At 41.2% G+C, this 24,204-nt stretch overlaps 1 protein-coding gene across 1 annotated transcript in view; it reads left to right on the top strand.

Moving 5' to 3' along the window:
* LOC129105743 (testis-expressed protein 264 homolog) overlaps nt 1-24,204 on the top strand; it is a 40,519-nt gene that overhangs the window by 7,634 nt on the left and 8,681 nt on the right. The window contains exon 3 of the mRNA XM_054616920.1: nt 23,097-23,262. Coding sequence (XP_054472895.1) covers nt 23,097-23,262 — 166 coding nt within the window. The remainder of the gene's footprint in view (nt 1-23,096; nt 23,263-24,204) is intronic.

The following is a 24,204-nucleotide window of genomic DNA, read 5'->3' as shown; positions in this document are numbered from 1 at the left end:
ACCTACGGGCAATTTCAGAGTCATCAATTAACCTAAGCTGCATGTCTTTGGACTGTGGGAGAACCCACGCTGACACGGGGAGAACATGCAAACTCCACACAGAAGGTTGTCTGGCCCGGGAATTGAACCCGGGCCCCTCTTGCTGTGAGGCGACAGTGCTAACCACTACACCACCGTGCAGCTGAAAATATACATCATACTTTAAAAAACCACAAAGGTTGTGTTTTGTTGAAAATGTTTTAGAGAGAGGTTAATTCAAGTTCATAGTAATTTTGAATGCTGTAGATTCTGATATTTAGAAACCCTGTAGGTGTAGTTGTGGTGGAAAAAATATGCAACAGCACCACGAACAGCCTTCAAACTCAACTCCATCAACTGCTCACTTAAACAGTTTCAGCAAAACTGAACTTCATAACCTTCATGAAGGAAACATTTGCTGCAGGCTGTTTTGTTAGACTTCCCTAGTTAGATGTAGAAATGTTACTCTTTAAACTGACCAATACAGTAAATGTGTTGATTGCAGCACCCACTATACATTCTGCCTATAATGTCTCCTGTGGGTTTGCTCTCTGTCATTAGTTATTGTCCCTCCAGCTATTTTTGATATGCAACTCTCATACTGACCTGTTCCGGAAGAAGGCAGGCTTTGAGATGAGTGTATGTATGTGTTTTTTATGTTGATTTTCGCTGTTACCCTGAGGTGTCTTCCGATGCTGTTGAACTTTGATACCAGTGAAATCGGGTTCATATTCTTCGCCGCTGGTTTTTCTGACTGAGAGAACGAACATGGCGAGGAATTTGTCTTGCTCAGGCAGGGGGATATTTTCTGGCATCCTTTTCTCCTGCTTCACTTCATTTAACCACTTTATGAAGAACTTTATATGTCCCTGGGTCTTCCTATCAGTTTTCTGATTGGCCTGCTGTTCAATGAAATTGGCTGTGTCTTCTTCATTCGCTCCAGACTCAATATCCTGTTAGCCAAACCAGCAAGAACCTTCTCACCAGCCATCTTGGAGCAGAATGAAAAAAATCCAGGAAGGGTTGCTATGAGGAAGTGAGTAGTGTTGCTAGGGTCAACTTCAATGGAAGGAGGGCATTGGCTGTTACTTTGCAAGCAGCCTCAGGATTGGTTAATGGAACAGGGCGATACGGATCCTGGATTTTCTCGTATCGGCCCAGCTCAGAATCCTGTATCGCCCTTTTAATTGTATGTAAAACAGTGTATGTATCAGCCTCACGGAACTATGTATCATGCTGGGCCAAAAGCTGTGTATGGGGCCATTTTTGCTCTAGTTTGATGATAACCTGGTCTTCTCTGAGAGGCAGCATTGCCTTATGAAAGCTGAGAATTGAATCCTTAAGTTACTGAACACACTCACATATAAACTTCAAAGAGTGACAACTTAATATATATTGTCATGCAAATCTAGGCTTTTCTCTGTCATTAAACTGACTAAACCAACTGTCCATTTTGAAATTGTTAGAAAGCTTAGTTAGAATGCTTGTTAGAGCATATAAAGGAGCTAGATTTGATACCTGTCATGTCATGCTCCTTTTATATATTTTACAACCTGTGAACACTGACACTTGCTGAAGGGAGGTGAAGTTGAAGCACAAACTGCTTTAAATGGATATCTTCTAGTGAATAAAGCATGCTGTTGACACTTTGGATATCCCAAGTGGTGAGACCTTTTCAAACAAGCTCATCAGCATTTAGCATGCCTGGCTTGTCATGGCAGAATGATTTCTGTCTGTCAGACACTTTGAGTCACGGGCCCACAGTTGGGCCTGATATTTGCCAAGTCAGACCATCGATTGGCCCCAGTGTTTCTCTTCTGTGCCTTGGCTCTTTAGTGGTGAGCTACATCACAGACGCCTTGGCATCTTGAGATTCGATTCAAGCACGGTAGCCAGGCCTTCAGACTGGATTGGGGACTGGAATAATATTGCTGACATTCACTGAGATCTAAAGGTTTGCGAAAGGCAGACGATGGAACATTTGTTCGCTTCGGGGCGCTGAAGTTTCTAGCCAGCGCAGAGGTTGTGGGCTGAATATAAAGCAAGTTTTTCTTTGTTCCTTAGAAATGGCCTTTTTTAGTAACTGACACACATGGTGTGACAGTGATCACAAAGTCTTCCTCAGCAGAATAGAGAATAAAGCCTCATTTTTGGGACATAAGGGGCTGCCTCTCACAAGTCCTATTAGTGTCGTCCACATGGGTGAGAGGGATGCGGAGCAGGGCACAGATGCTTGTCCGCAGGGCCTGTTAAACATGCAGACTTTTAGCAAAAGGTGGCGTATATTCAGAAAGGTCAGAAAAGGTTATGTGCTGGACAAAGTAAAGTGGGGGCCAGTGTCAAATGCTGGAAGACTTAGAGGTTTAAAGTGATTGTAATTCTGGGGGTGTCTTGAAAATACTCTTATCAAGAAGACAGAGGACAAAAAACAATTAACTGCTGAAGTAAAAACTGCCTGTTATGGGGCGAAACTGAAGTTAAATCCAAAGCCTCTTGGGAAGCCTTCCATGCAGAATTTTTTGAGTTGTATCTTGAGTATTCAGACGTTGTACATATTTATTTTGGTCGTTTCAGTTGTAACTCATGACTAGGCCTATTATTGCGATAAGCGATAATATTGCCGTTTTTCAACTAATAATATTTTTTTTTTTTTTTTTTTTTTTTTTTTTTTTTTTTTTCGGCTGTTAGCAGCTGGCGTCAGCGTCAAACGCATTCTCCAAGAACATAATGGCATAATAATGCACGTACACCCTTTCGAAGAACAATAAACATTTATTTTTAGAGAACACTGGAACTGGAAGTCTGGAAAACATTTAAAATATCCAGAATAAATTAACAAAACAACCAAAAACAATAAATAAAATCTATTTTAACAAAAATTTCTCTTGAATAAAAACCAAACACAACCAAAAACAATAAATAAAATTGAAACACTAAATAAAAAGGATGTAAACAAGATTGCACTTCAAAAAATAATAAATATTAGGCTCAGACATACAGGCAAAACTGTCAGTTAGGACCTTTGTGCAAACGAACAACAAAAAACATGACAGAAAGCAGATGCCTCAACAGGTCATAGGCAAATCTGTAGCAACTTTAGTCTTGCAGATTCCGAGCAAGAAATACCAACATGTTGACTTTGTGTGGCTTAAGGCAGGATCTCTCAGGTTAGTTGGTTCGCCCCGGCCGTTGGGTTTGAAGCCGAAGTGCTCCCACACGGCAGCCGTCGCATTCGGCTTAGACACCAACGCCATATTTTTATTCCTCTAAATTCGCTTGCACTCCTTGTTCGATTGCACTCCTTCTCCGTCCATGTCCTTCTCACGGGGCTCTCACTGCGCGTGTAACGCCAGGGCTCGCGCCTCCCACAGACCATGCAACAAGTGACTGAGGGGGTTTACTCCTTGTGCTCTGTGATTATGAGCCCGAGCCCGATTTCAACCCGACATTTGTTACTTAGGCCTACTCTGCTGAATATATCTATAAATATATATAATGTATAGAACGCCGGTCATTATCGGGAAAATAAGCCCCGACAGGGCGAACAGGACACCGACGCGCAGCGGAGGTGTCTTGCTTCGCCCTGAAGGGCATTCTATACATTATCCCGCTTATTACACGGCTACTTGCCAAAACGAAAAAATAACTACACATGGTGTGTCTTTTTACAATTTATTCGTTAGCAGCATTCGTACTGTTGATCAGCAGAGAAATAGTCCGCCAAAGACGTCGCTAAGCTACCAAAGACTCTGGGGTTGACAAGTTACCGGACTACTATCATGCAAGTGAACGGAGCGTTCCACGGTATTGAGAAGACCCGTGTAATAAAGGCCTATAATATTTATATTTATGGCATAGATTTCTTCTCAGATTAGGCCAATAAAGCAATGATATAAAAAAATATATATATATCCTATGGAAATTATCGCGGCCAGCAAAAAATTATCGCTCATTTTAATTTATCGCGCGATTAATTGATTTATTGCTTATCGCGACAGGCCTACTCATGACACTAATGAGGTGCGGGGATCAAGCCATGTGGTTAGGGTTATTTATTAGCAAACTATCAACTTGTATTAAGTCATAAATTTCAATCTACAATATCAATTCGTTTTATTGAAATGTGTTATTGAATATTGAATTGAACCTCTTTTACTTTAATTTCACGCTCCGTAGTAGAATTACACATGTCCAAAATCATTAAGATTCATCTTGCAAAAGTAAGCACTGTTACTAGTAGGGTATGAGCTATTAGAGTATCGTGCCTGTTTCTGTGTTTTTGCTGAAGGTGCCATCTTCAACAAATTAAAACACATTTGTTTTCTTTCTTTACCCCCTCAGTTTATCTAAAATTTGTTTGTCTCACACCTCTAAAAAAATTCCAATTATCCTGCCTAAGCCTTCAGTCTAATTCCCTCCTGTTTTCTTCAAATCACAAACAACAAGCATTGTTTGGTGTTAAAACTATGTGAAATTATTGAGGAGTTTTATATAAAATAAAACGCTTAAAATAAAAATAAAAAACGCCTTAGTTTCTAAGTCTAAGACCTCAGACATTCGGTCAGCAGGTTTATTTCTTCTGACAATAAGAACAAAGAGCTTAAATAAAATCAATAACTCTGGTATGTTGTTTTATTTTTAACCGATTAATTCTAAGAATGTACAAAACCATTGGGCCTCTCTCATCAAGTATGTAGCATCACGATCTGCGAGCCAACTCTTCCCACGGGACGCTCTGTGGAGTTTGCCCGTCAAATGTTCAAATATGGCTTTAATCCTCCTGCAGCTGGGAATCTACTGTTGGTGTTAAATGTCACATCTACATATGATTGATCTGATCCAAACTTTATCCTCTGTTGCACTGTCGCTCTGAATCAAGATCAGGCAGGGTGGGATTACAGTTTAAGAAGGGTAGTTATTTTTAGAAATGGGACAAATTGTTTTGTGCTAGCGGCCATTTTATCAATCACTTAGGATGTGAAGATCGGGCAAATGCTTAGAAGATGCTTGCTGTCTACTTTGATGTTATCAGTCTGTGATTGCGCTGTTCAATTTTCTCCCTTGTTTGTCCTGCAGATACAGTGAAAATATCTTAAAAAAATGACCAGTGTAGACCTGTTAATAAAAACTATTAAAAAAGAAAGCAACAGGACAAACTTTGACGTCACCCGATAATGTTTTAACCTGCTGCTGACGTATTTGTGAAGATTTACCAAAGTAAAGTCAAAAAGTATTTCACAAATTGTAGTTTTAGCTCTATCAGGACTGCATATTGCATTATTTAAAGCTCTTTCCAACACCTGCAGTTTGTTTATTTGTGATGTGGCTCTGTTATATATAGGAGAACAACGGACACACACACTCATTCTCTTATGTCGGCTAAAATATTCCAACAATTCGGTTCTGTCTTTTGTTGAGACCGACATGCAAATTAAATGAATTTGCTCCACTGTCCTCTTGAGGGATTTTCTGAAAAGCAATCCAAAGGCAATTTTGAACCATTCAAGTATGAGTCGGACAACAGGGTGGGGGCACCTAACCGAGGTGCAGAGGTTTGGGACCTCACTGAGCTGACTAAAGAAAATGGGACAGATAAAATAAAAAAAAAAAAAAGAGGCTTAAGACTTAACTGCTTTATTCAGCTCAGTGACTTTCAAACAGTCCTTGTTCATTTGTCAGGCCTGAATAAGTCTGTGTAAAGAGTGTTGTTGCTTGAGCGACACCTGGATTGTTCGTTCTGGCCGCGACTACTGTCATTCATTCATTATGCCCTCAGCCCCTTTGAACCGCTCTCTTTCCAATCAGGGCTTTGAAATGAAATGTAGACCATAAAGGGGATTTAGATATACTATGTTTCATTATCTCCTCCTCTATGTGAAACAATAGGACTCTTAGAAAATGTCCGAAAAGACGGTAGTAGTGTTGAAGAAACACTATTGTGCTGCTAAATAATCATGTGATGGGGCAAAACAGAAACTTGATGAAACACAAAATGAATATGAGGAGTTGATTGGATATGGTTAGAGAAGTGAAGGGAGAGTAAATTGCTAGGGAGAATATATACCGTTAATGGAGTGCTATCCTCCATAATCTTACAAATGACTGTCATTAGCTGCAGGAAGCAGTCAAATGTCACCCTGAATTACACGTTCTTTGTTGCCACTGAGTGCTAGCATTGTCTTAGCAGGACCGCTTGATTCCAACATTTAAGGAGCTAAAGAAAGCACCAACACAGTGTCAGCAAATGGCAATTTTGATCCAAAGGTCACTGTTGTGCTCCATCAATTTTACACATCAAAATTGACTTGTCTCAGGGAGTACTATTGCATAATCTGCATTAGTGAAGTTGCCTGGAATCTGATAAATTGCCTTAAGTGAGCATGTGTCGGTTTGAAAATAAAAACAATCCTTGGTTAGTGTTGTTATGACCACATGGCTCAAGCATGGCATAACAAATTGGGAGACACGCAGTGACAAGCTTTTGGTATATTTATTTAACAATAAAAAGGCCCTAACAAGGAAATTAAGTATCAGTGTAGATGGCAGCTTAACTATGTGTAATGTGCTATGGACTGGTGTAATGAGAATGTACAACAAAACCAAAATAAAGACGATGAGGTTTGGCAGCAGCTTCAGTCACCCAGCAGCGAGAGCCCGACAGGCTGGATGTCTTCCTCCTTTTATAGGCCAATCAGGCCAATCAGGTCAATCAGTTGCACCTGCTGCAGAAAAGGAAGAGCCAAATGGCCCAAGTAGTAGCGCCTCCCCCACCACACAGGGGAAGGACACCTTCCCTGACCGCCATGGTATACGTTACCAGGGGGACGTAACACCCTCCCCCTTAAAACAGAGGCCCAACATACGTATGTGGCCTCTGTAAACAAGGCTGCGGCAACAAAGAAATTAAACAATATTAATGTCAAAGGGAGGAAAGGCAAAATGCTAAATGGGATCGGTCAGGGAAAACGGGAACTGGTTTACTTGAACCCTTCTGGCGCCCGCGACAGCGCATCGGCTATTACGTTGTCCACGCCACGAATGTGTTTGATGCTCAAGTTATAGGGCTGTAAAAAGAGTGTCCACCTCATTAACCGCTGGCTTGGACTCTGCAGAGAGTGGAGGAAGGTTAGAGGGTTATGGTCTGAATACACAACCACCGGATGGACCCCACCGCCCACGTACACATCAAAATGCTGCAGAGCCCACACCAACGCCAGCGCCTCCTTCTCTATTGTAGAATAGTTCAGTTGATGACAGTTGAACTTCTTAGAAAAGAAGCTGACCGGTCTAACCACTCCCTGATCATCACTCTGCATCAGGACACCCCCAGCCCCAACCTGACTGGCGTCCACCTGCAACTGGAATGGCTGATCTAGGTGAGGCGCTGCCAGGACAGGAGCTGTACTCAACAGCATCTTCACTTGGCCAAAAGCCTGCCGACAGGCCAGAGACCATTCAAACTTGACCTTCTGCTGTAGTAGGCCGGTCAATGGGGCGACCACTGAAGAAAAATTAGGGCAAAAACTCCTATAGTAGCCAACCATACCCAAAAATCGTCTAAGCTCAGTCTTGGAGACAGGCGGTGGAAACTTGTCGATAGCACGGACTTTGGCCCTTACTGGCTTGACCTGTCCTTGTCCCACAACCTTCCCCAGGTACACAACAGTGGCCCTGGCAAATTCACATTTAGCCAGGTTAACTGTGAGGTTAGCGTCTTGGAGACGAACCAACAATGCATGGACTCGATCCCTGTGCTGTTCCCAAGTGTCACTGTATACTACGACATCATCTAAATAAACAGCTACGCCCTCTAGTCCTGCCACTACTTGGTTCATCAGACGCTGAAAAGTGGCAGGCGCATTTCGGAGCCCAAAACTCATGACCCTGTAGGAATACAGCCCCGATGATGTAATGAAGGCAGCGATCTCTTGGGCACGTGGCGTCAGCGGGACCTGCCAGTATCCTTTTAATAGATCAAATTTACTCACAAATCTGGCAGATCCTACCGCATCCACGCAATCCTCCATCCTCGGTAAGGGAAAAGAATCAGGTTTAGTCACTTCATTTACCTTTCTGTAGTCTGTGCAAAACCTGTCTGTCATGTCTGATTTTCCCACCAGTAGGCATGGAGAGGCCCAACTGGAATTTGAAGGCACAGCCAGCTCATTATCTAGCAGATACTGAACCTCAGCGTCCATGCGGCGGCGCTTCTCCAGGGGAACTCTGTAGAACCTTTGCCGAATTGGCTTTGCATCCCCAACATCGATGTCATGCTGCACTAAGTGGGTACAGGAAGGAGTATCAGAAAACAGGGAAGGGAAAGCAGCCAACAGTCCCGACAGATCCCTGCCTTGTTCTTCTGACAAGTGGCAGAATAGACCACTTAAATCTGCAAGCGTTTCTGAGTTTTTGAGCCGAGGACGCAGCACGCCGTCCCCAGGCCCTCTCACATCCCCCTCTTCCTCATCCCCTGTTTCCCCTACTGAAACAAATGCCGGGAGCATGTGTGCTACGGTAGTCAACATAGCAGGTTTAACCTCCTGAACCACATCCGCTCCTGGCACAGATATACGGGCATAGTAAGCTTTCAGCAAGTTCACATGACACAGTTGTGTTGACTTTTTACGGTCTGGAGTATCAACCAGATAGTTCTGTTCAGAGACCTGTCGGACCACGGTGTACGGTCCAGTGAACTTGGCCTGGAATGGCGAACCAAGGATAGGCAGCAATGCCAACACCTGGTCTCCAGGACAGAACACTCGAGGCTCTGTTCTGCGGTCATAGTACCGCTTCATCTTACTCTGGACGGCTGTCAGATGATCACCCGCCATCTTAACCGCCAGATGTAGTCTACGATGAAAACCGTTCACATAATCAATCAGGTTGACAGGCGGCTCTGCAACTTTTAGGCCATCCTGCAAAACTGAAAGGGGACCCCTCACTTTGTGTGCGAACACCAACTCACTGGGGCTAAACCCTGTGCTCTCCTGCACCACCTCCCTGGCTGACAACATAAGCCAAGGCAGCCCTTCCTCCCAATCCCCCTTAAGCTCAGTACAGTATGAACGCATAAGCGACTTCAGGGTTTGGTGGAACCTTTCCAGTGCTCCCTGACTCTGAGCATGGTAAGCACTAGCTTTGTTGTGCTTGACCTTCAGCTGGCCCAAAACCTCTGCAAACATTCGTGACGTAAAGTTGGATCCTTGGTCACTCTGTATGACCCGAGGAATTCCAAAGTAGGATATGAACTGTGATAAAGCCTTAACAATCGATCGTGTGGTGATAGAGCGGAGAGGGTACACAGCGGGGTAACGTGTGGTCTGACACATTACCGTCAACAGATAGATGCACCCCGACTTGGATGGAGGGAGCGGCCCCACACAGTCGATGATGAGATGCTGGAATGGCTCACTTACTGCTGGAATGGGGTAAAGAGGTGCAGGTTTGATAGTCTGGTTGGGCTTGCCTGTGATCTGGCAGGTATGACAAGTCTTAATGAACCTGGTAACCTCTTTCTTTAACCTGGGCCAGAAGAAGTAACGCAGCAATCTGTTACAAGTCTTCCTAACCCCCATGTGTCCAGCCACCCCACCGTGGGCTGTCTCCAAAATTACTTCTCTAAACTTGGCAGGCACAACTACCTGAAGTACGGGATCACCTACCGAACAGTCATCATGAGGAAGCCACTTACGGACCAGCATGTCATCCAGTAGAAGGTACCCACAGGCTAAACTCTCCATCTCGTCTGTTGGCTTCACCTCACTGAACAGTCCCTTCAGCTCAGGATCCTCCTGCTGGGCTTTAATCAGCTCACTCTTGGACAGGCCAAGAGGCAGATCAGGAAGTTGAGACACAACATTTTTAAATCTTCCAGACTCTTTAATCCCCCTTTCCGGCCCTGTCCCACTCATCGAACGAGTTACTACGCAAGCAGTAAAAACCTCTGGAAACTCCTTCTCACTACTGTCTGGCACAGTGGAGATAGTCGGCCCAGAAGTCACCACAGGAGGCGGAACACCTCCCCAAACCCACCCCTTAGCTAAATCGTTTCCTAGAACGACAGACACTCCTTCTACAGGCATCTTTGATTTCAGTGCTATTGCCACTTCTCCTTTTACCAGCTCATGGTCAAGTTCGATTCTGTGTAAGGGAGCCGGCCAAGTATGCATCCCCATGTCTTGGATCAAAACACTCCTCCCCAGACTTGACTCCTCAGAAAAATCCAACACCGAGTCTAGGATGAATGATGCTGAACCCCCGGTGTCACGCAAAATCTTTACAGGTACTTTCTGTGACCTACCCACCAATGAGACAAAACCTTCCCTGATGAACTCACTGTAATCAGGCGGAACCATATCTGCCCATAGCAAGCTAGAACCTTCCGAGACGCCTGGAACCTCGACAGCCACAGGAAGGCTTGGCACAACAGACGCCACCATGGCCGGTTTTTCAGGACACATGTTCTCTGCATCTAGGCCTAGTGCCCCCTGTCCTCCACCAACCGGAACTGCCAGGGCATGAGGTCTACTAGTACCCCCAGATAAACCCTTCCCACCATCTCTGTTACTTTTCAGCACAGGACAGTTCAATTTCCAATGTCCTTTCCCCAAGCAATAGTTGCATGTGGAGTTAAAATCACCCTTGCTGGGACGAACTTGTTCATATTGTCGGTTAGGAGCAGAGAATCCCAAGTTCCCACTAGGGAACTTTGCAGGGTATGGAGCTAAGAAACTAGAACCTCCCCTGCTATGACCACGTGACTCAGATGGAACTTTGGTAGTTAACACAAACTCATCTGCCCACCTGGCCGCTTCAAGGGCGGTTTTTGGTTTACGCTCATTGAGATGATTTACAATGCGCTCATGGGTGACATTCTTGAACTGTTCTAGTAACAACACTTCACACAAGTCATCGAGAGTAGTGACCCTTTCTGCCTCACGCCAACGTTTAAAGTGGCTTACCATCTCCCTCGTCACCTCCACATATGTCTGCGTCTCAGTTTTTCTCCAATTCCTGAAGCGCAATCGATAGGCTTCTGCACACAGCTCATAAGACAGAAGTATGGCATCCTTTACCTTAGTATACACTTTCCTCTCTACAGGGTCAAGTGCTAAGTAGGCCTCTTGAGCCTTCGGCGGAAGCACACTCTGAATCAGTGCAGTGCGGTCTGTAACTGTCCAACTTCTCTCCTCTGCCAGACTTTCAAATAATGAGAAAAATACATCAGGATCCCTCTCATTAAATTTCGGCATCAGACGGACCATATCACCCAAGCTGTCCCTAGACCTTGCATCAACAGCTACGTCAGCATCAGGTCTTGCCTGGCGCAACCTCTCTAGCTCAAGACGCACCTCCCTTTCTTTCTGGCATTCTCGGGCCTGAAACTCCATCTGCATGGCTAACAGTTCTTTTTGCTCTGCAAAGGATAGACCCGTACCCACTGAGACAAATCCAGCCCCTGCCCCTTTAATGGGTGAACCACCTGGGCTAGATGTTTCGTCATCTTCTAACACGCCCTGGTCAATTAACCCCATATGTACTGCAGCAAACACCTCCTTTTTCTTAGACCGACCCTGCATAACATCGGGGGTAAGGCTATAATGTGTGACGACCCGCCACAATTCTTCAACTTTCAATCCTTTAAGCAACTCGACTGATGGACTGGCCACAAACTCCTTAAAAAGATCCATCCTACTGTAAGCCAATCAACGGTCCACAAATGCTTAATCAGTAGTACCAATAACCTGTTATCAGCTATAATGCCCCGACTCAGAACGGTGAGTAGCGTGATATATCACCAAAAGCACAAGAGGGATAATTATCAGAGCTGCCCCGTATCTAACTGGAAGTAGAAGTCCCTATCTAGCTACCAACTAGTCTTCGGTGTGCCCTCATGCAATTTGGTTGCTAGCAACCCCAGCGCGTTCGACACACCCAAAAACAACAAACAAAACAAAACAAAACCAAAAAAAAAACAGCGATAAACGCTCTACTTCTACACGGGGGTTCACTTAGCCCATAACTAACCCACTGGCTTCAATGACATTTAAGGTGCAAACAATCCCATACTACTCACCGACCAGCTGAGGATCATAACCGGCAACCAGGTCACCAGAAAGGAGGGAAAACTGTCACTAATCCCTCTCACAAGCTCTCCGTTGCTGCAAGCTGCAAGCCAAACAAATCAATCAACAGGCCAACTCAATAACCCATATTCAAACAAACAAAAGATCAAAACGACCAATTAACCAAATATGCAACCAAGCAAGACAAACAAATAACCAACTACTCAAACACTGCGAGTCTCCCAACAATAACACTCTCAAACTAACTATACAGGCCTTGGAAAGATATGAAAAAAACCTTAGCAAAACCTATCCCGGACGAGCCCCCAATTTGTTATGACCACATGGCTCAAGCATGGCATAACAAATTGGGAGACACGCAGTGACAAGCTTTTGGTATATTTATTTAACAATAAAAAGGCCCTAACAAGGAAATTAAGTATCAGTGTAGATGGCAGCTTAACTATGTGTAATGTGCTATGGACTGGTGTAATGAGAATGTACAACAAAACCAAAATAAAGACGATGAGGTTTGGCAGCAGCTTCAGTCACCCAGCAGCGAGAGACCAACAGGCTGGATGTCTTCCTCCTTTTATAGGCCAATCAGGCCAATCAGGTCAATCAGTTGCACCTGCTGCAGAAAAGGAAGAGCCAAATGGCCCAAGTAGTAGCGCCTCCCCCACCACACAGGGGAAGGACACCTTCCCTGACCGCCATGGTATACGTTACCAGGGTTGGGCGACGGGGTCAATTCCATTTCCCAGTTTCTGTCTTCCTCTGCGTTCAGAAAAAACGCAATGCCCTGTGGGATGAGATAGAAGGCATGGTCTTGTGGTTCTGTTATCTTTAAGAGAGACAGTCTATGTTCCCCGCAGCCACTGAAAGCCTGGCGTCATTATCAACCATCAGGTGACTATTACCTTTGAAGTCATTTTAACGTACTGCAGTCCGTAGTTGGTAGTGTCCCTGCAGCATTTACAACCAAAATATGTCTTGGTTTCCAATTTTGAAAAGCCTGTGTGAATACTCAAGCTTTGATGGATGTTATTTTTCTGTTGCTACTTTCTTTCCTCTGCTGCAAGTATTATGCAAGAGACATTTCCTGCATGTCTTCATATTTATTTAACCATCGGACTGCAATTTGCACTCAAACATGCCTAAGAAAATGTGACCAGAATGATAACTGGACTGAGACAGAGACACTTCTATAAACTCTTGTATTTATATAAGCATTTATTTATAAAATTAAATAATTTACTGAATGACTAACCAGACATTTGCCTTGTTTGGTAATGTAAATCCCACACAGTTGTAAATATGTCTAACATTGTGTGTCCTTTGCAGTGTGAGTACCATGAATGCCTCTAGCCTTTTGAACATAGTTGAATTTTTGTACAGTAAATTTGCCTCAGGCGTCTTTTTCTTGTTTTTAAAGAGGTCAAGAATTTCTTCCTCTTCAGTAAAACTAACTTTCTCAACTTCCAGCGGCATTATAGTTTTGGGAAGAAAAAACAACTCTTCCACTTTCCAAATGCAAGAATCATAAGCTATAGTACAATCTGCATTGTAACAGTTAAAGAAAACATATGCCGTGGTTTCTGTAGGATTCATTTAGTCCATTTTGTGGAAATTTAGCTGAAAGAGGAAACAAACTACAGGACTTTAAAAAAATGCATAATACTTAAAGGTCCCCTGTGGACTTTTCTTATAAAAAAAACCAACAAAGTTTATTAACATTCAGTGTTCTCCAAAAAACATTGTGTGTCCCTTTTGGACTAACAGATGTTTAAATGTTTCTTTTTTCATAAAACATTTACAAAGCAGTGTTTTGAGTCCAGTATATTGTTCATCCCTGTTTACTTGCCAGCAGTCTTCAGCTGTGGAATGTGTATTACGTCCAATGTTTTGTCCTTGTATACATACTTGATTAGAAAAACGGGACAGCTCCATAACGCTACTCAAGGTCAAAAACTCTACAGGGAACCTTAAATGATGACACGTGTTTTGTCCCATTCATAAATGTGGCCCTAACAAATCAAATGTGTAACAACAATAATATACTGTAACTGACATTATCCTGCAACTCAGATGCCAGACTCTCTAGTTTTGTTGGCACATGCATGAATACACCCTGGACCAATGTATCTCAATACTCACATTAAGATGGGGACATGTGCTCATAGAGACTCCTATAAACTCTCTCAGATAACAATATCTCTGTTTGTCCTGATCAGGACAAAAAAGCCACAAAGGCAAATTCAATTTGTTATCTACTTTTATTTTAGGGCAAGTTTTTACATATTATTATCCTTTCAATATTATCAATAGTAATAACTGTGATTTACATTCCTTTTTTTAATGTAATTTCTACCTTGACCCACTTCTTTCACTGGTCCTTTGGTAGCAAATATCAAGCTGACCTGTGTCCGATCAATTTTAAAATCAATAGGCCTTTTTCACAGCATCCATACTGTCATGTCATATCAGCGTAAACACAGGTGGAATTCATAAAATGAGTTATGGTCCTGCTCTAATAAGTGTCATAGTAACACCAGTGAGCCAGCATACACAATACCAGGAACCTGGTCCACCCAGGGCAAACTGGGCCATAATAATGTTATTAATTACACCTGTGTTTACCCTGCAATGACATGTAAAAATGGCTGCTGTGAAAAGGGCCTATTGGTGCAGGGTTACTGTATTGTCTTCTGTGCCTTTTTAGCAATATATTTTGATCTTGGATTGATTTCCTTTTTTTGTTTGTATAAGTTGGGGGCGTGTTATGTGTCACTGGTGTAGTTTGTCTATTTATATTATGTTTTGTCATGCTGATGGTTAAATAGAAATCGCTTGAGTGGTGGGTGTAGAGTTGCTATTTTCCTTGCTCACAAGGAAATGGTAAATTGTACTTAATATACCTAAAAACAACCCTGTTTCCAAATGATCTGAATCCAGTACAATGGTCGGGAGCACTTATCTGCCACTTTGTCCCTTCAGCTGTCCTCTTTACTGCTGACAGCATGGTGTTCAGTTCCTTTTGCCTTCTCCTCGGGAGACAAGAGGCCTTTGTTGAGGCAAAGGTTGTTGTTTGTATCCGTCTCTGGACTCAGAATGATCATTTGTCAGCTGTTTTCCTCTGAAATAAAAAACAACCTCTGTTTTTCCCATTTATCTCCCCGTGGGCACCAGATCTTCACTTTTCTCCATCAATTTCTCACTGTCTTTATCTCATCTAGTCTGACTCTTTCTCTCTAAGATACAAGAGGTGTGATGCCCCCTGGAATGTGGTGTCACTCCAAACTTTGCTTCTTTTAGACAGTCAAGTGCTGGAAATTGTTTATAGTTCTGATTTATTCCTTAAGTATTCTCTGTAACATATTGTCGCCATATGCTACAGCAGATAACTCAGCCTTGGTCTGTACAGCTGAACCACCTGAGAATGAATTAGGATTATTATGTATTATACATATTGCGAAAATGATGAGTTTTGAGCACAATCTTGCAACATATTTGGAACATAAACCTAAAAGATATTTAAAAAAATGATCAAATAATACCACAAGAAACATTCCATTGTGATTACTTTAACACTTTCTTCATTACACTTTTGTTACTCGGTGATTGTACACAAGCAGCATTTCCTCCACCCACTTCTGCCCTGTGTGACTAATGCACACCTCGTCTAGCCTGATTTGCATGGCCGTTAAGGTGTTTTCACCATTATCTGTAAAAGGGCAAGCTCCTGTTGCAACCCCGGCATATTGTCTGTTTGACAAACTGCTGCTGGGAGGTGATTTTTATACGGGTACTTTGCAGTTTTTGCTTTTCTCTGTTGCATATCTTTGGATTTTATACTGTTGTTCGGACAAAACAAGAAAGTATAAGATGGCATTTTGGGCTGTGGGAGAAAGTGTTTAATTTAATTATTGTCTGACATTAATATAGAATAAACTATTAATTTGATTAATAATAAAACATAATTGACAGATAAATTAGTAATGAAGATAAATGTTGATTTCAGGAGCTGATTGAAACATAACAACATCTTTATTACACACAGGGTCTGTCATGATTTTCCCCATAGATGATGATTATGTATCTTCTGATGATTTAAGGTATGATTTTGGGAGAATTGTGCTCAGGAGAACAGCTCTCTCTTATTCGGTCTTATGAATAATATGGCATTCATTTGTGGGTCTAAACCAAGCCACCAGATGAAGGGAGAGTCATGAAAATTCATAAATGTGATTCTTCAAGGGACACCAAAGAAAAGCCTGTGTTATTTATTTTTCTGTTGGAATTATTGGTTCCTCTACCAAACCACCACTGGTGGCTTGTGCTAGCGTAGGCTTTATCTATGTCAGGCTTGACTTTGGTCATTGTGCCTCTACAGTGCCAGCACTCTTTTCCTTGTTGAAATCACTCCTCTGGTGCACAAATGCATTCACTATAATTGTCATGTTGTCCCAGAATGCATCTTTATGTGCTGGTAAAATATTATCTTCCCCGCCACTTTCAGCTCCTCACTGAAGATAAATGTACTCTTCTTTTGTCTCTCACTGATTTGCAGCTCATAAGGGACATTTCTTTTAAACACATTAAGAACATCTACACTTAGTATTTACTGTCCTTGAAAACAAGACTCACACTTTAACACTTAAAAATTCATTTATAAAGAAGAAAACTGGAAAAATAAAATACGATAATGTTAAAAAAACAATGTTAAAAAATTGTGTATATATTGTAAATATTTATTATTTTAGGTTATCATATGGGCTGACTGTACACTTGTGTTTTAAACTGGGATCTGGTAGAGTGTCATTTTCTTATCTGTCGATATCTAAAGCTATTCTTCTTCAATCTGCATTGAGCTGTTTAATTGCACTCTAATAATGTAATAATAGCCATTATAGCACCTGTTAACACCTTAACTGTTATTTGACTGTGTTTACAATCAAAATCACAGTAAGCAGACTCTAATCAACAAACCTATTCTATTTGTCAATATTTCCCATCACTGTGGCCTTTACACAATTTAGTCTGATTGCTTAACTTGATTTGATTATTTTGATTATAATTACAAACACAAATAGCACTGCAGATAAACAAAGACATATTGTTATTCAAGGGCACATGTGATATATTTGCACAGGGGGTCCCTTGCAGAATTATTACCCCGGGCTAGGAACCTGGAAAGAGAGGACACTAACACATCCTCCTCTTCATGTAGACCATCCTTCACCAGTTCCCTCAGGACCTGCTGCAGAGGGACCACAAATACACAGCTAGCATGAGAAAATGCGTGTGTGTGTGTGTGTGTGTGTGTGTGAGTGTGCATGCACATGTGTGCCTATTTGGGTGTAGTTTTTGGTAATCCCCTACACTATACATGTCATTCTTCACAAAGGAAGCACCACACTAACAAGGTTTATTTAACTGTGACATGGGATTTAGCTCAATAGCTAAGCTTTCTTTAACCCATTAACTGAGCTTCGATGGTGCATTTGAATAATCCCCCCATGAAGCAGCATTGGCACAGACTGATGTGTGCTTGAAAAGCTTGAAAAGGGAAGCATCTACTCCTGAAGATCTTTCTGTGGACTAATGAGGATGCGTTACAGCTGTTCTCCTCCATATTTGGTCTTAATTTTGAAATGCATTGATGGTGAAGGGCACAATTGCCTTATTTACCTGCGTGTAATTGTTGCTTTTCCAGTCATGGTTAGCTACAGTGGACTTAAGTGATACAATATGTCTGTCACTTGGTAACAAGCAATTGGCAACATGAAGCAGAAAAATTCAATTCGGCCTCTTTTTTTTTCTCCAAATTTTTAATAATTTAATCAAAGTAAGGTGGGATCATGTACTGTTGGCCCCTGCAATTTCCCATGTCTATTCCCTTAATGCTACAATGTAATAATGTTTTCATGCCTGAGAAACTAAATAATATTTTTCTGGCAAAATATATTCCATTTCTATGCCGTAGAGGATGTGAAGAAAGAAATGACCTTACTATGACCCTGTTACTCTGGACCGCCTTAAGTGCTCCCCTGGGCTCCGGAGGGCAGGGGAGGAAAATATGGAGAAAATCAAAGAAAAATCTAGAACTACACTTCTCCTCAACCCCTTATCCAATTACAAAAGTCTACCGTGCACAGTTTGCCTCAGCGATTCCACTGCAGGTCTAATTATTTGCCTGCCTTCTCTCCCAGGCCTTCTGTTTATAAGACACAGAGAAACTGACCTCAGCGTATAGTTCGGCTCACTGGGTTAGGTTGTTGTTTAAGTGATCGTAGGTGATATAAGATATATAGTAGCATAGACTCCATGTGTGGGTGCACAAAAAAAGGAAGATTCTCATGTCTCACAAAATAAATAAAAAACACTGTAGGGCTGCAACTAATGTATTTTTTAAATTTATTAATCTGCTAATTATTTTCATAATAAATCGATTGAATGTTTGGTGTATAAAATGGTTGAAAATAGTAAAAAATAATGGGGGTTTTTCACCATTACAATTTCCTAAAGCCTAACATGACAATGCGTAATCGCTTGCTTTCTCTGACCAACGGTTCTTAATCGAAAGGAAGTCGGTTTGCTATCACAGAAAAGTAACTAAATAATCATTTCAGCTCAAAACCTTGCGTATGTTTTGGAAAAATGCACTTTATGTTCAACTTCACATTGGGTGTTGTAATTGGGAAGTTGTGTCCTACTCTTATTTTTTGCATTAACATGTCATTTCATCTGCCTTTCTGTACAGCCGAGATATTATACTGGGCTCATGATTATAGGTATAAGATAGCTGCAGAGGTCAAGTTGTGGTTGTTGAATGTAAAATAACGATCTCTTGGTTATGTCCCAATTCATAGTTAAAGCTAAATGAAAGTATGTTCTTATAAAGCAATACCCTTTTAATAAACTTCCTGGAGAACTTCCTTGAAGCTTTTAAAACAAGTTATTCTGAGAGCACACTTTGAATACTAATCCATTCATAAGCATTTAGCATTTATTTATTCTTCGCTCACTTGTTGGTCTGAAAATGGCAAAACTTTAATGTGCTAATGCAGCTTCTAATTTTGTTTTTTTACAAGAAATTAATTTGAGGTGGGATTTATTTTAGTGGCTGTTCAGTTGTTGGGCAAATACGTTAAAGGAAAAAATACTTTGAAACCTTGAAATAATCTGTTACAAAATCAGATCCACAGATGATGATTCATTCAGCTTTGAGCAGAAGCCTGATTTTCCTTTTTTTTTTTTTTTTTTTTTTTTGAAGCAAAGAAGACATCAAGAAAACTTAAATTATAAGTGCATGAGTCATAAAATAAAAAAATGTTTTACTGTGGAAAGGAAAGCAGTTTAAAAAATCATGAAAATGTAGGCTGGAATGCATTAACAAAGTGACAGATATAAATTGTACAAAATCAACCAGTACCTTAATTTTAACAAAAGAAGAGTATCACAGAGCAATGATGGGGAAACCAAATGGCATATATTCAAGTTACAACAGCACAAACAGGGTTTTTTTGGGGGAGATTTCTCTTCATCCGATGTAAGGCTCCAAGGTCAGATGATGTCTTATGCTGCACAGATTGTAAAGCCATCTGAGGCAAATTTGTGATTTGTGATATTGGGCAATTCAAATAAATTGAACTGAATTGAAAAAGACATGGGTGGCTGAGCAGTAGACCCTGATGAGTTGTTTTGTCCTTCTACAAGTTTTGTTTACAGTTTGACGGAGCCAGAATCAGTTTTTTAGTGTTTTATACCATCTTGAAAGACTCATTAGGTCCCATCGTTGCTCTGCACCTTCACATAATTGCTAAGGTTCATGGGGACATTTTGCGGGATCTGTTGTTCATTTCCTTTTATAAACACAATTTTGTCACAATGGTTCCATTTCCCACAACATAAATAATAAAGTCCTAATCACATTAGACCCAGGGCCAGGAACTCAAAAACACTGCAAGGCAAATCCAAAATTCTCATTATGAATGTCATTAAAAATGTGGACATCTTATGTGGCCTCCTGCAACGTCAGATCAAAACATCAATAAATCCTAACAGGATGTTGTGAAGCAAGCCGATGTCTCTTTCTTCATCCTTTCCAAGCTTCCCCACTGCAAAGAGTCCAGAATTTGTATAAAAGAGCCCCTTTCTCTGTACGGTACTTTGTATTAATTTGTACTGAGGTACTTCTATTATTATCCTTTAAGGGTAAATGCAGTGCTTTTAAAGCCCACCTTTTGCATAATGCTTTTGTTCTTGGATCTTTTAAGTGTGTCATTAGACTGTTGAGTCTACTTTCATTTGGCACATCTTATTTTGCATTAGGCTTACCGTATTTCTTAGTTACTCTCCAATCCTTTGGTGTGCAACTTTAGGGACCAACTAGCCATATTAACTTTAATGTGCATCCATTTTACTCTGTAAATTAAAGCCAAAAACTTTCTGACAAATCTGAATTTGCCAGTTAAATATTAATGCTGAACCCCTCTATGTAGCTGTTGTACCGACAGTGTATCTGAGCTATGCTTCATTTTCACATTTGATCATTTATTGATGGTCTGAACTGCAAAATGTAACTTGTGTGTGTGTATGTCGGCATTCATGTGTGGGCATCAATATGCAATATGTAGCAGTGGCTGATGAAGCAAGCCAATGAGGATACACAGATGTTCCTGTAGGAAAAGTGCACCAATAATTGATGCGGCTGAAATCACTGAAACTGACAACGTTGTTCCTGCAGACGACAGCGAGAGGAACGTCAGTGCTGTCATAATTGGGCTAAGAGACAGATGGTGAGCGAAATGATAGGCTGGAGTTTGAAAAGAAGTCAGCTGTGATCCAAAGAATGGATCTTATGTGTGTCTGTTCAGTCTGCAAGCCTGATTATAAGATCCTTTGTGTGCGGCGCTCCTGTTGTTCCTCTAAACGGTAAACTACCTGTCACCACTTCCACTTTGCTTGAAACTGGAACGTCAGCAAGGGGCACAGGGACTCCGTACTCCGGAGGTCTGACAAGGAAAGGAACATAATCTGAGCGGTTTAAACTCTTGGAGAGATGACATGAATTTGCCATAGTGTAAGAAATGATTTATGTTCTACGTACTTAGGCTAATTCAAGCCTGTGATGAAACACAGGGTTTGGGGATGAAAGAATAGCGCAATGTGTGAATACAGAGGTCTTTATGATCATAATACCTAGCTTCTATGGTCAATTTAATTTACACATGCCACACCCTCTTTTAATTAGAGCAAGGGCCTCTCAAACCTTTTGGGGCCAGGGACCCGTTACAGGGGAGAACATTTTGCAAGATCCTCCTCTTAATTGTTACACCAATAAAACATACGCTACTACCCTTTGTACTATTAGATGCCATTAAAACAATTTATCTATCTAACTGTCTAAAACTTTTCAAACTAAATACTTCAGACTTGTTTCATAGCGATAATTAGAAACGCATTTTCAATTTGAATCATGTTAAGATAAGGTGAGGTAATCCTTTATATCTTGCTTATTGCAATGTTATTGAATGTTAATACCACTTTCAACCGAGGGTGATCCTATTCTAATTGCATTTGGATTCAACTTGACAGCATTTATACCTTACATTTCAAATAATCGATCTTAAAAGCTTTCAGAAAATGAACAGTAGCAAGACTAGCATAGTCCTAATAGATCCAGACATTTAAATGTACCAGTCTAACACTGACGTGGATGAGAGTAATGGACACAAAGTCTGTTGGTTTTATTGGTCAATATTGGCGCCCATCTGTCGAGTTAAAGCAGTAGCATTAGTTTTAATCAGACCAAGTGCTGTGGTCTCTGTATTGACTCACTCTGAATCCTTAGCCCTTTTCACCATGAGAAAATAATATTGCTTGTGCTTTAGTGCTCAAGTTGTTTTATATGTTGAATTGCATCAAAAGGCATCAGATATGTTACACTTAGTCAAATTGACAAGTTCTTATGGAAACTTAGTGAAAACAAAATTTTAGCAAATATAAACAAATTACCTAATTGATCCCATTGAGAGACTGCACTGTAGCTGCAATGTGTTTTCTAGTATTGTTCGACATTTAGCATATGCCAAAAGAGTGAGAGTACAGACATCGGATGTGCATGAGCGGAATAACAAAACATGGTGCATGAAAGGTTAATGAGTCGGAGAAGTGGAGTGGTGTCTGTCATGTGAGACTTCACCCTTCTAGAAGAGTGAGGCAAGTAACAGAAGAAGAGCAGCATTTAAACAGAGGCCGGGTAGTGTGTGGAGGCTGAACATTCATGAAGACAGATGTGTTGCATCACATGTGTGATCTGAAGACGGGAGAAAGAGATTCATTATAGTTTTGGGGGTTGAGCGGTGAGTTCCCACATATGAAATCAAGTCATTTTCGCTCATAGACTAAAGGATGCTTGTGGGGTTATTGGCAAGTCTGTGCTTGTATCCTTTTATCGAGATTCCTCTGTTCACTATATGTACATGTATGTGTGTACGCATAGTACACATTTTCCATTGTTAATAAGTGTCTATGGGACTCTTTTTTTTTTTTTTTTTTTTTTGACGACGACTTTGCACCTTCAGAGTGAGATTATGCCGTTACATTTTTACAAAACACTTGACTTACTAAACACCTTGCACAGCAGCTGGATTGTTGAGATCACACGAAAATCCATCTTGTCATGCTTCAAATAATGTGTTTGTGTCCAGACCAGCAGTGTCCTGTGAGGAGCCACTAGCAGCTAGGGGCCAATATTGTTCTAAGCCATAATGGCGGCTCCTAAAGAGGTTAGCGTAGATGCAGAACGAAAGCATCAGTTAGTCAGTCAGTTTTTTGAAAGTGTCTGCCCTTTTCCAAAACAGTTTCCAATGTGGCTTCTCAGATGGTTCTGGGTAACAAACCATCTGGCTGGTCAGATTACTAAACACCCAAACATTGAAGAAAACGCATATGTTAATGTTGTGTACTTCATTTGTTCTCAATCCTGACCTTAATTATCTCTCGCAGGAAAGGAGGCTGTGTGCTCACCCGTTCCTTGAGATCTACAGAGAGGATCTGATCCAGTTCATGGTCCCCTTGGCCCGGCAGGGAGATTTCTATGTGCCTGAAGTCCGACCGGCAGAAAGGAGGCTGTCGGAACAAGAGGAATTGCACAGTGACTCTGATATCTCAGGTAAGTTTAGGCCTATTTAATTCTGTACCGCATAATGACATTTTTTGTACTTAAACCTTTTTGGTTTCAATGCCCTGTTAAGATACACAGGACTAGAGGCTTTCCAGTCATACTGATGGAAAATGGGCGTCATTTAGTATTCCTACATAACCATTAATATAACTTGATGATTGCAAATCAAGCCTAGTCTTGATGTCTGTCTGTTTGTCACTTCCGTTTTTAAAGTAGAATCCCTCATTGGAACTAAGCAGGCCAAACAAATGCTAGTTACACTTAAAGATTTGCTGAATGTTTTCTCTATCTATATAAACATATTTAAGAAGATATCTGCAGTGCAACATTTATGGTTATTGAAACTAAATTTAAACACCCATTTAAACACCCGCCAACACCCGCTAAATTTAAACACCCGCCATACATGTCATTGCTTTTTTTTTTTTTTTTTTTTTTTTTTGTTAGGGTCACTTAAGCAACCTGTAAACAAATCATAGACATATCATCATCTTAAAAAGTTGATATAGTAAATCTGTATGCAAAAAGTTGACTATGTACATATACAGCAGATACTGAGCAACATCTGCACTGATTTTGAGTCATGTTTTTGACCATCTGACAAATTGAAGTCCATTATTCACTCTCTTTTTCGCTCTGTTTTTGCTCTCGGATGAAATATCCGCGTCTTTAGCAGCTTAACGCTTCACTTTGTTCACCAGCTAGTCATTACCTTTGTCTGCCTGCAGTGCTGAGCTGGTAGTGTACTATGGGTTGATGGGCACGAAAACTCTCGGTAGAGCTGAAGGGAACTCTAATCGTCTCACAATGAGTGACCCCTTTTACATTACACTTAGGGGTGAATTCACAAAAGGATTGCGTGGCTTTTTTGGACGCTAAACCTGCACAAATAACACAAAAAAGAAACCATGTTATCCTGAAATGCACCCC

The sequence above is a fragment of the Anoplopoma fimbria genome, chromosome 17, assembly GCF_027596085.1.
Source record: "Anoplopoma fimbria isolate UVic2021 breed Golden Eagle Sablefish chromosome 17, Afim_UVic_2022, whole genome shotgun sequence".
NCBI classification, from domain to species: domain Eukaryota; kingdom Metazoa; phylum Chordata; class Actinopteri; order Perciformes; family Anoplopomatidae; genus Anoplopoma; species Anoplopoma fimbria.
Note: the sequence above shows the minus strand (reverse complement) of the source record. Positions and strands in the feature narration are given on the sequence as shown.